The sequence below is a fragment of the Scyliorhinus torazame genome, chromosome 3, assembly GCF_047496885.1.
Source record: "Scyliorhinus torazame isolate Kashiwa2021f chromosome 3, sScyTor2.1, whole genome shotgun sequence".
Classification (NCBI taxonomy): Eukaryota; Metazoa; Chordata; class Chondrichthyes; order Carcharhiniformes; family Scyliorhinidae; genus Scyliorhinus; species Scyliorhinus torazame.
Window position 1 is genome coordinate 186,526,528 of NC_092709.1, and position 11,404 is coordinate 186,537,931.

The following is an 11,404-nucleotide window of genomic DNA, read 5'->3' on the forward strand; positions in this document are numbered from 1 at the left end:
ATCAAGAAAATTCTCCTGGGCACACTTAAAACTCTTGCCTGCTTCACTGCCGATTATTAATTATTCTAATAAAGTCCCCCACTATTGCATTCCCTTACATTTCACCGACTTGTTGCGGGTCTATAGAGTACAACAAGTAGCGGTATCTTTGTTTAACTCTAAATAAGATTCTGTCCTTGATCTAAGACAATTCTTAATTCTGCGACCCATCTCCTTTCCTTCCTCAGAGAAAGAGTTAATGTTTCAAGTTCATATGACTCTTCGAGTTCTGAACTGGAGTTAACTGTGTTTCGCTCTGTAGATGCTACCAGACAGTTTTGCCAGCATCTTTTTAAATTTAGATTCCCAACATCTACAGGATTTGACTTTTCCTCCTTTCCAGAACACTATGTATCCGGAAATATTAAATACCAAACTTCCCTTATTCACCATGACAACATATTCACATGGTTAAGTGTGCCTGCAACTGGCCAACCTCATTAACCATTGTACATATACACATTGTAAATCCAGTTTAGACCTTATTGCAAAGCCCCACCTCATACCCATTTTTTAGCCTAGCACGGTCTCTCCCAATTAATTCTACATCCTATACTTTCTAATGCTACATTCCCCTGCCAAGTTACATTAACTAAGTTAAGCAACATACAGCCCACTGTGTCTCATTATCCAGCGTACAAGGGCAACATTTCAGCGAAGTGCAAGCAAAAAATTCTGCAATCACAGACCATTTATTGTCAATATCAGTAGCAAATGTGCATCAAGTGGCTTGTGAATCTGTTCGGGAGGAAGAGGCTTTCAGGGAGGTGGGGGAAAGAGACTGTGTGCCAGGGGCAGACCATCCCAACCACATGCACAGACTTTGCAGTATCAGCAAATTACCTATAAGAACATTGGTCCTACCTCCCCAGAACCATTTTCAAGCCCAACGCATCTGAAGTCCTCCCATTTAGTTGCTCTGGCCTTCTTCCTACATGGCATTGAGTATAATCCAAAGATTACCACCTTTGCAGCTACTGCTCATTAGCCTCCTTCTCAATGCCCAAAATTGGTCATTGGTACAAATATGGGCCATAATTCCTGGCTTTTCACCTTCCCACATCAAGGGGCTTTGCAACTGCTCAGTGAGATCCTTGACCCTTGCACCAAGGAGGCAACATGTATTCCAATCAGCAGTTACAGGATCACCCATCGCTATCTTCCTCCTGCACAACTGAGCCATAAATGGTGTTGTGGACTGGGTTTTGGCTGCATTTCATAGTGAAGACAGTCATTCGATCTGCATTAGCAGTGGTAAAATTCTACTCAAGTAAATGGAATGCTGTTCAAACATTTAAAACCAGATAAGCAGTCACAGACCAAGAAAATAAAATGACAAGATCATCTTCAGTCCATAAAGTTTATTCAATGGTTTCTATCTGAAAGAGCCAAAAGTTATTCAGCGAACTGTGCAACAGTGGTCTTTTCGCTCACATAGATGCCATCCAGAAATTTACGAATATCCTTCTTTTTCACGGTTGTTGCTTGTTGAATGAGAGCAGCTGAAGAGAAGACAAACTACAAGTTAGAGGTGTCCAAGCTCAGAGTAAAACAGCAAGGTGATGCTAAAGCTTCAACATTTTACAATACTCTATCTCCTTGAAAAAGTGCATATTTAAGCATATTACACAAGGAAAAAACAGCTAATACGCTGCTTATATTTCTAATAAGTAGCACAAAACTTCTAATAGGTTTTCAGCATTAAAAACACATTCTTCAGCTCTTCAAAATTTAACTGAAGTTCATGAATCATACCAGTTATTTTACTGATAAATTCGCACATCGAAAACAAAACCTTTTGAGAATTCTTAGTGTCTATTCTCCACCTTTCTCAGGATTGCATGATTTGGAAAGTAGAACCATTTCAGCTGCCAAATTGATTAAGCAAGACAAGGGAGTGTAGTTTTGTGAAAACACAGGCAGAAAATGTCAAGACTACATTGGAACCTGTACTGCCTGATCTTTTCATGTTTATAAATAGACTTTGGAGATGGCAAGAATTAAGAAACTGCCTGCTCCACTATTCACACTCTCACATCACCTTGCTTCTTATCAAACTCTAAAGATTTATTACACAAGCAGATTTAGGATTTTTTTTTTTTTTTTTTTTTAAATTGCCACATGTTCTGAAGATGAGGATGCTTTCTCTTACATGAACCAACACACGTCTCCTCCAGTGGAGAAGACACAAGGCACTTTCTAACCTTTAATCCATTATGTCTATGATGCGGACTCAACAACTGAACCCTTCTCAGAGACGTAAATACCATCCAAGAACTTTCGGATATCCTTGTTTTTGACTGTTGTTGCCTGTTGGATCAGGGCAGCTAGAAGATAAATAACCCATGCAGAAAAATTAACCAAAATGAGGCATCGTGCAATAGGAACTGAAAAGAGAAACTAAAGACAACATAAATCATACTGCACAGTTGCACGTAACCCGCAAGTTGCCAATTAGAAACATCTGGTATTTGGTCAACAGCAACTCAAGAGTTAAGCCAGAAAAGCGCAGTTTTAAAAATTAAGTTTAAAAAAAAATTCTAGGTTTAAAGCGAGGAAGTGATCACTATAGTTTAGGTTTAAGTTTTGAATCACCACATCAAGAATTCAACTTCCAGCATAATCTACAAGGCTTGAAGGACAGAGACAATGCCAGACAACAAAACTAAAGCCAGTGAGTAATCGACATTACTGCCATATCTAAATAAGTGTGTCATGACAGGTTGAACAAAAAGAAGTGCTTTTTAATGCAAAGCGTAAAGAAACCAAACTATGTTTAAAAAAAAAACAGTATGGTAAAGAAACTACATCAGGTGCAAGACAATTCAAATGGGCTGGTGAAATGACAAAATAGGATACGAGGAAACGGCAACAATCTGATTTTTCTCTGAGGAATGCAGATAGCTTATACATCATTAATACTTTGAGGACACATCAAATTTGCATTAAATACTCATAAGAGGGTGGAGAAAATATATTTTCCAGAATTTCCCCAGAGAATAGTCTAATCTGAATGATCAACTTGAAGATTGGTATAAAAAGGAAATTGTAAAATCTGTGAAAGAAAATGGATTCTAATCAGGTATTTGAAAACATGAGGAAACTCCTGAGGCAGCCAGAGGCTACAATCTTTGAACCAGACGAGGGAAATTGTTCAGGTCACCAGGCTTCACCTCAAATCATGATTGAAGGAGGAGACTAACTTTACAGGCAGTCAAAAATAGAAATTACTGATGTATCAAATAACTATTTAATTTTTCACTTGCTTCTGGAGCTACAGGAACTGGTATACATGTCAATACAACTAACATTTGAGGGGACTAATTGAAGTTTAAACACATTGAGGAAAATCAAGAGAGCTTTATTGGGGCAATAGGTGAAAAAGTACAGCAGTCAGCATAACTCAAGCGGGGGCTTTGCTCAATTAGAACAGAAAATGAGGAAACAAGATCCATGGAGATCTCCCAAAGCCATAAAGTTCTTTTGGATGCTGAAGAGCCAGTTTAAACAAATAAAATGATTTTATGGGATGTAGGTACCACTGCTTGGGCTTGCTAGCCTACTTCAGAAGGCAGTTAAGAATTACCCACATTGCTGTGGATGTTGATAGAAAGATGAGTGTACTAAGAAACAGAATTATGCACTGAATCCTTTTAGAAGCCACCATGTGCTCCCTTAGCCAAGGAAGGCAATTGTGCCAATCAAGATTATTTGTCATGATGATCTTAGAAATTATGCTGGTTAGAAAAACGTTCCAAAGGTGGTTTTAAAAAATGAAGACAAGGTGTCCAGTTAACCAAAATTATTTTTTAAAAACATCTGAATTGACATGATGATGATGGAAAGAAAGTAGGGTTGAGATGATGAATTTGCAGGCCATATAGATGCCACAAAATCAATTTATAAAAGAGAGACAAGTACTCCTTTTCACTGTAAAAACCTTATTGCAACAGACAACCTTATCCATGAAAATGTAACATGATTTTTCAAACATACAAGTTAGTTTATAATGAGGGACAAGGAGTCAGTCGCCAATATACTTCTAGTTCTATTCCATGCATTTTCAATGGGTGGGCAGCCCAAGTTGCCGATTGAATACTAACCAGAGTTCGACACAAGTTCAATGTCGTTTCCCTCAAGGACAAGCTCATCTTTCATGGCCTGGGAAACTATACATGAAACACCTGATGCAAAAACGAACAGGGGAGTTACAATGGAGTACCTTTTAAAAAACAATGGAGTATCTTTTAAAAAGATTTGCAGAAATTAAGTTATAATGCTCTCTTCACTCACCTGACTTCATACGAACTCTACGAATAAACTTTTCTCCCAGGAAGTTGCGGATTTCTACCAGAGATCCGGTTTCCTGAACGACCACATTAATGGGGAAATGAGCATACACTGATCTCATCTTGTAACGGAAACCCTAGGTTTGGAGAATAGACAATTAAGAAAAAGTAGTCAGACATGCAGCCCGATATTATTGAAGTCAAATAAACTTACCCGAAACTACCTGTTCACCAGAATGTAAAATGGATCATATGGCTTCATTTAAAGGGACTTTAGCTATGACATCATGGATGCTCCAAATTTGGAGACGTTGAGGAAACTCTGCCACATCAGCATTGCAAGCTAAAGAAGTCACTTTATGTAGATACTGAATCAATCTGAAACATGAATTATTCTTCTCGCCAGATGTTGCAAGATCCACTGAGTATTTCAGCATTTTGTTTTTATTTGGGTCTCATTGTGAAATGAGTGATTTCAGGATCATAAAAGCCAATGGGAACTCCCACCCATGGAGACTCAGTTGGTTAATGGAGTATATCTAACCCGCAGACACGAGGATACCAGGATGTTAAGCTCGCCAACATTTAAAATAATGCTAGTCTCTGGGTTATGCAAAAGGAGGAAACCAAAATGAGTACCTTTCCTATTAGCCTTAGAGTACAGGGACAGATGGATTGGGATAGGCCAAGCCTATAGGAACAAAAACTTGATACAGGTCAGAATTACCACATGAATTCTCATTTGGTCAGGGGAGAACACCTAGTTCCCATGGAATTATACACAAGCAAGGACTCAACTTCAGCATAAGGCAGAAAATTTCAAAGATATGTTGAGCAATTGAATCACCTGCTAATGGGCTACTTACTATTGTGACGCCCTTGATCATGTTCTGTACGTGACTGCAGATTGTCCGCACCGTGGCCAACTCTTTTCTGTTACCCCACCATTTGTCAACTCGAAGCTTGGAAAGGGAAAATACAACTAAATAATTAGTAAACACGGATTATATTGAAGATCCACTATTGCTGGATTGAGAAAATCTTGAGACATGTGTTAACCAATTTAAATGTACAATGAAGTTAATAAAAACTTAACATACAAGATAGTTAAAGTTTCAGCATGATGGGCTTTAGATATACCAGACATCAACTTGCTTTTAACACCTTAAATATTACAAAACCACACACATAACCGCATATTTTGCAACTCATACTACAATATACTGAATTATAATGTTGAGCGCTTCCATTAATAATAAACGGCAATCTTAACTATGTTGCTACAGAGGTAGAATGTAGATAAAAGATATTCGGGAATGGCAGTAGTGCCTGTTCTCATCTCCCAGTTGCAGGTTTCAGGGAAATGCTGAAGATCTTGATTTAAGATGATATTGATACAATATTGAGAAAAAATATTAGCACTATGTGGAATCTGGACTAATCGAGTTAAGAAACACCAACAGGCAAAAGCATTTGAGAGGGTGTTATAGAGACCACCAAACTGTAGTGACAATATTGAAAATAGCATTAAATAGGAAATCAGAGATGTATGCAGTAAAAGAACATCTGTGATTATGGATGACTTTAATCTGCATATAGATTGGGGGTGTCAAATTAGTCGCAATACAATAGAGGAATTTCTGGTATTTTCTAGACTAATACGCAAGGGAACAGGCCATCTTGGACTGGGTATTGTGCAATGAGAAAGGATTAGTTGGAAATCTAGTGAGAGAACCCTGGGAAGGAAGGGGGGAAAACATGACACATAAGGCACAGGTTGGCTATGGAAACATTACTGAAAAGGACCGTGGACAGGCATTCAAGGAATGGCGGGGAGGGGGGGCATCTACAAACATGGCGACAAAGCCAGCCGCATGCTGGCACATCAACAAAAAAAAGCAAGCAGCCACAAGAGATGGTGCAAGTTAGGGACAGAAATGGTAGGATGGTGGCAGACCCAAACTAGGTTAACAAGGCCATTTCAAATGTTTACCGAGGTCTGTACACCTCCGAACCCCCAGAGGGAGACTGAGATGAAGCAGCTCCTCGACAGACTGGATATACTGGTGGTGAGGGAAGACAGGAAACAAGGGTTGAAAGCACCACTTGGGTTGGGTGAAATCGTGGAATGCATTAATTCCATGCAGTCGGGAGAAAGCACCAGGACCAGATGCATTCCCAATAGACTTGTACAAAAGATTTGCTGCAGCACTGGCCCAGAACTTGTGGGAGATGTTGAGCGACTCATTGTCGAAGGGGGCCCTGCCACCCACGCTGGCCCAAGCCTCGATCTCACTGATCCCCAAAAAGGACAAAGACCTGACAGAGTGGATCATACAGACCCATCTCTTTTTAAAACATTTATAGTGCCCAATTTCCCCCCCCCCCCCAATTAAGGGGCAATTTAGGTGGCCAATCTACCTATCCTGCACATCTTTAGATTGTGGGGGTGAGACCCACACAGACATAGGGAGAATGTGCAAACCTACACGACTGTGACCCGGGGCCCAAACCCGGGTCCTCAGCGGCATGATAATAATAATCTGTCACAAGTAGGCTTAGATTAACACTACAATGAAGTTACTGTGAAAAGCTCCTAGCCACCACATTCCGGTACCTGTTCGGGTAGACAGAGAATTCAGATTGTCCAAATTACCTAAAAGCACGTCTTTCAGGGGAACAGTGCTGACCACTCTACCATTGTGCTGCCCCTGACCCATCTCTCTCAAACACCGATGCAATCCTAGTGAAGGCTCTGGCGAGGCACCTGGAGAGCTGCCTGCCAGAGGTTACCACGGAAGATCAGACCTGGTTTGTCAAGGGCAGACCGCCAACAGCAAATATCAGACACCTGCTGAACGTAATAATGAGCTCATCCTGGGAAAGGACATCAGAGGTGATTGTGTCCCTGGACATCGAGAAAGCCTTCAATAGAGAAGAATGGAGATACCTCATGGAGGTGCTTGAACAGTTTGGGTTTGGAGTTGGGTTCACTGTGTGGATGAAGCTCCCGTAGCACTCCTACAGCGAGCGTGTGGAATAACATCACCAACTCAGCACTTTTGGCTGCACAAGGGAATGAGGTAGGGGTGCTCGTTAACCCCGCTCCGTTCATACTCGCCATCGCCCTTAGATTGGCAAAGTGGTGGATGGGCGCTTGGAATGGGGCAAGGAGCAGAGTTGAGAGGTGGAAGAACTACTGTTTAAAGTGACTCAAATTAATTTGGGTACCTGGGGATACAAGTAGCCCACAACAGGACGACGCTCCACAAGGGGAACCTCTCCAGCCTGGTGGAGGAGGTGAAGAGGGACCTGCAGAAATGTGGGACTCTCCCTCTTTCGCTAGCAGGATGGGTACAGACGGTCAAAATGAACGTGCTACCCAGGTTTCTCTTCATATTTAGATCATCCCCAATCTTCACCCCTTAACTCCTTCCTCACCAGGGTTGGCAAGTTAATCATGGTCTTTGTCTGAAGATACCTGCAGCTGCGTGACTTTCTCCGCAAGGAGACAAAAACGTTCCTCCAGAGACTCAGACACACCTTTGGACACAATGAGAGGGCTGGACTGGTTAGATGACAACTGTGGCAGCATTTACAGACGACTCAGAAATGGTCAGGACCCCAGTGGTCAAGACCAGATAGAAATGTGGGGAGGAGCTGGGCATGGAGATGGAAGAGGACTCTGGATTGAGGCGCTGCACAGAATCAACTCCACCTTCTCTTGCACTCGGCTCAACCCGATGTAGTCAAGATGGTGCTAAGACACGCATGAGCGGGTTCTTCCCGTAGGTGGAGAATAAATGAGAGTGGTGCCAGGGGGGCCTGGCCAACCACACTCACACGTTCTGGTCCTGCCTCAGACTCAGTTCTGGACGGCCTTTTGAGAGATCATGTCCAGGATTGTAGGGGTCAAGATGGAGCCGTGCGCATCTGTGGTGGCCGTTTGAGATGCAAGAGCATCAGCTTTACACAAGTAGGGGTGTGGACACCCTGACCTTCGCCTCACTAATCGCTAGGCAGAAACTTCTGCTAGGTTGATGGCAGCAGCAACACCCAGAGCCTCGAAGTAGATTTCAGACTGGCCAAGTTCCTGAGAATAGTGAAGATAAAATTCTCTATCAGAGGACCTGTTCGGGGGTGGGGGTGCAGGGAGCACCGCTGGGATGAAAGGGAGCTTGTGCACAGCAGATGAAAACAGGGAGGAAGGCCATTCGCTGGAGGGGACACAGCACACACATGGAAAACCAAGGAGGCGGACCATCCTAACCTCCCTCGAAAACTCAATGAGGGCACGGGAATGTAACGGACTGCACTAGCATAGGTTGCTAAACATACAGGCAAATGAGGGTCCATGAAACAGCCAGATTAAGGTTGCCATGCCAGCAACTAAAAAAAAATGGTTAGAGGTTCTACACCCTTTTAAAAAATATATTCTATCACTGAGTCAAAACATCAACAAAGATTAATGCTCTAAAAACTTGGCACAGTGACAGCACACTCACTTCAGAATAAAGGCTTGGGTTCAAATGACAAGTGCATAACCTACACTGGCAATCCTGAGGAACTGCTGTATTGTCAGATGCACGGTCTTCACCATGAGACACCAAGAACCTAGGGTGGAAAACACGAGATCCATCGCACAATTCAAAAGACCCAGAGTACATGCCAGGCCAACATTTGCCTCTTCCAAAAACAAAACAAGTCATGCACCTAAATTTGGTGCATACATTAGTTACTAATGTGCCTGCGGAATAGTGACTGTACTTCAGCCAACTCATGTGATTGAGAAGAGTTTTGAGATATTCCGCAAACATGAAACACACATGTGCTTTATAGAAGAGCTTATGATCAAATGCACATGGGAACTACATTCCAATAGTGAACAGAAGAGTACTTAGGCTTTTCAAGATGCCCCAAAAAGTCCCTCAGACTAATTTACTGTGTGGGTACATGTTTTGAAGGCCAACACAGCAGCCAAATTGCAGATAGTATGATTCGACAAACAACAATGAGGGGAGTGATCAACTAATCTGTTTTCACAAGTGTGTGATGGATGTTCACTTGCCAGACATTAGAACCAACCGCTCTTGTTTGAGGGATATATCCACTCAACCCGAACAGACCAATGTCTCATCTGAAAGTCAGTATCACCAACATTTCAGTACTGAACAGTCACCATGGATTATATGTCCAATATCACGAGTGGACAGTGAAATAGACATGTCAACATTTCAAGTTTTGCAAAACAATCAATGCTTCCACCAAATATTTAACAGATACGCAAACGTCTTACCTTTTTTTTCTTGGTGCCAAGAAGGCTGAGTTCCAGGTTGATGTGGTTAAATTCCCTGCGCAATGTTCCTCGAGGCCCCTTTACAATGACAGTGCGGCCTTTCAAAGTCACATCAACTGCAAATGAGACAATGCTAGTTACAACACAAAATTCAGTAATTAGTTATCCAAGTCTTGATTTTAAAAGGTTATAAGATAACTGTACCATTGTCAGGAATGTCAACAATCTGGTTGCTGAGAATGGTCTTCATTCTGGAGAGAAAAAAAAATTGGTTTAAGGCACAATAAAAAAACAAGGCAACACCAAAATTTACACAGATAAACTTGCAAATCAGCAGCTATCACAAAACAGCACTCAACTGTGATGGGCACCACAGAAAAATGTCAAAGAAAATATTTCAATTAGTGTTGCAACCAGAGTGCAGTACTGAGTGCGCGATCTTTGAATCAGATGTTAAATCAGGACAGACTTGTACTTATATAGTGCCTTTCGTTATGTCCCAAAGTACTTTACAGACCAATAAGTACTCTGAAAGTAAGTCACTGCTCTCACAAAAGGACTAGCTAGTCTGTTTTAGCCATGGTATGTTAAGCGACTAACATTAGCTGGACACAAAGAATTAATTAATTCTCTTGCTCTTCAAAATAGTGCCACAGGATCGGTTTACATCCACCTGACGAGGATGACAGGTGCTCAAGCTCCAATGTCTCATTCAAAAGACCCCATAATGTCCCCACAGGTAGACATTATCAATCTCATGGAATAGGAAGGACTGGAATAGTATTGAGGCTTGTACTGTGTCTTGATTACCAACATCAACACTTTGCCGTCAGCAGCACATTTTTGCACACCAATTGGCTGCATAGTCCTCACACCACAATAACTTTCATTGCCTGTGGTGCATCCACTGGAAGGTTCCACACAAGGTCTATAATGGCAAGATAACAGCTTGGTACATTAGACTTAAAGTTATGAGTTTGTATTTTAAGACCGAAATCAGATTTGAGCATTGTCACTGGGAGTTTGTGAAAGGAAAGTCTTCAAATGGATCAATACAAGGTGGACACCAGTGGAGCACAAGAGCGGTTATAAGCCAATCGGGGCCACTTGGTGTCAGCACAGCCTTCCTATAATCACTGCCAGAGCTCCGTGAGTTGTCTGTGCTCTTCATCTTTCTCTCAGCGCGGTCGGACTGACACTCACACAGCATCAGTCTCTCCACCCGCTCTAACAACATGGACCTCAAACCAGCCTCCGGCATAAGCGGCCCTCTTCCCCCCCCCGGCCTGCAGTGCAGGGCAGGCCATCCGCCACAAAACACTAGAATTGACTCGGATCCGCTTCAAAACCTCGGGCAATACCGCCCTGAGCCGCGGCGCGAGGGAGCCCGCTTCCCGTTTGGACCGCCGTCAGCCCCGCATACGCCATTAAACAGCCGATGAAAGTGGATTTCCCCCAAAGCTGATAGCTCCACATTGCCTCACCTCGCTCAAGATGGAGGAAAGGAAGTCACTTTCCCGTCCGCCCACACTTGTACGGGAGCGTTCCGCGTCACCATTCATACGTCATCACGCACAACACCGTCCAGACCTATCCGGCAGGTGTCTCCACTTCCCTCCTATTCATTGCTGAACCTACTGAGCACTCCACTCAGTTTATCTGTTTACTATCTTACAGTTTTACCTCACTGTTGTTTGCGGCTATTTCATTCGTGAACAGTTTGAAAGGCATATTTTTAAATAACTATTACTTCCTTTGATTAATTTGGTTCACAAAACTT

The 11,404-nt window shown here is 42.3% G+C and overlaps 1 protein-coding gene across 1 annotated transcript; it reads right to left on the reverse strand.

The window, feature by feature from the left end:
* Positions 1-1,385: 1,385 nt before the first annotated feature.
* Positions 1,386-11,191, reverse strand: rpl9 (ribosomal protein L9). Its single transcript, XM_072496590.1, has 8 exons — positions 11,109-11,191; positions 9,829-9,875; positions 9,625-9,740; positions 5,195-5,290; positions 4,333-4,465; positions 4,143-4,223; positions 2,244-2,366; positions 1,386-1,541 (listed from the first exon to the last, which is right to left on the reverse strand). The coding sequence occupies exons 2-7, from the start codon at positions 9,872-9,874 to the stop codon at positions 2,260-2,262; spliced, it is 579 nt and encodes a 192-aa protein (XP_072352691.1). The 5' UTR covers position 9,875; positions 11,109-11,191; the 3' UTR covers positions 1,386-1,541; positions 2,244-2,259.
* Positions 11,192-11,404: the final 213 nt, after the last annotated feature.

What these genes read in the sequence shown, in the direction of transcription:
- rpl9 (XM_072496590.1), bottom strand. Translation starts at nt 9,874, where the DNA reads ATGAAGACCATTCTCAGCAACCAGATTGTTGACATTCCTGACAATG. An exon ending in TGATCAAGGGCGTCACAATA is followed by an intron (nt 4,466 to 5,194) that starts GTAAGTAGCCCA and finishes CTCCAAACCTAG; the next exon opens with GGTTTCCGTTACAAGATGAG. An exon ending in TGAACTTGTGTCGAACTCTG is followed by an intron (nt 2,367 to 4,142) that starts GTTAGTATTCAA and finishes TTTATCTTCTAG; the next exon opens with CTGCCCTGATCCAACAGGCA.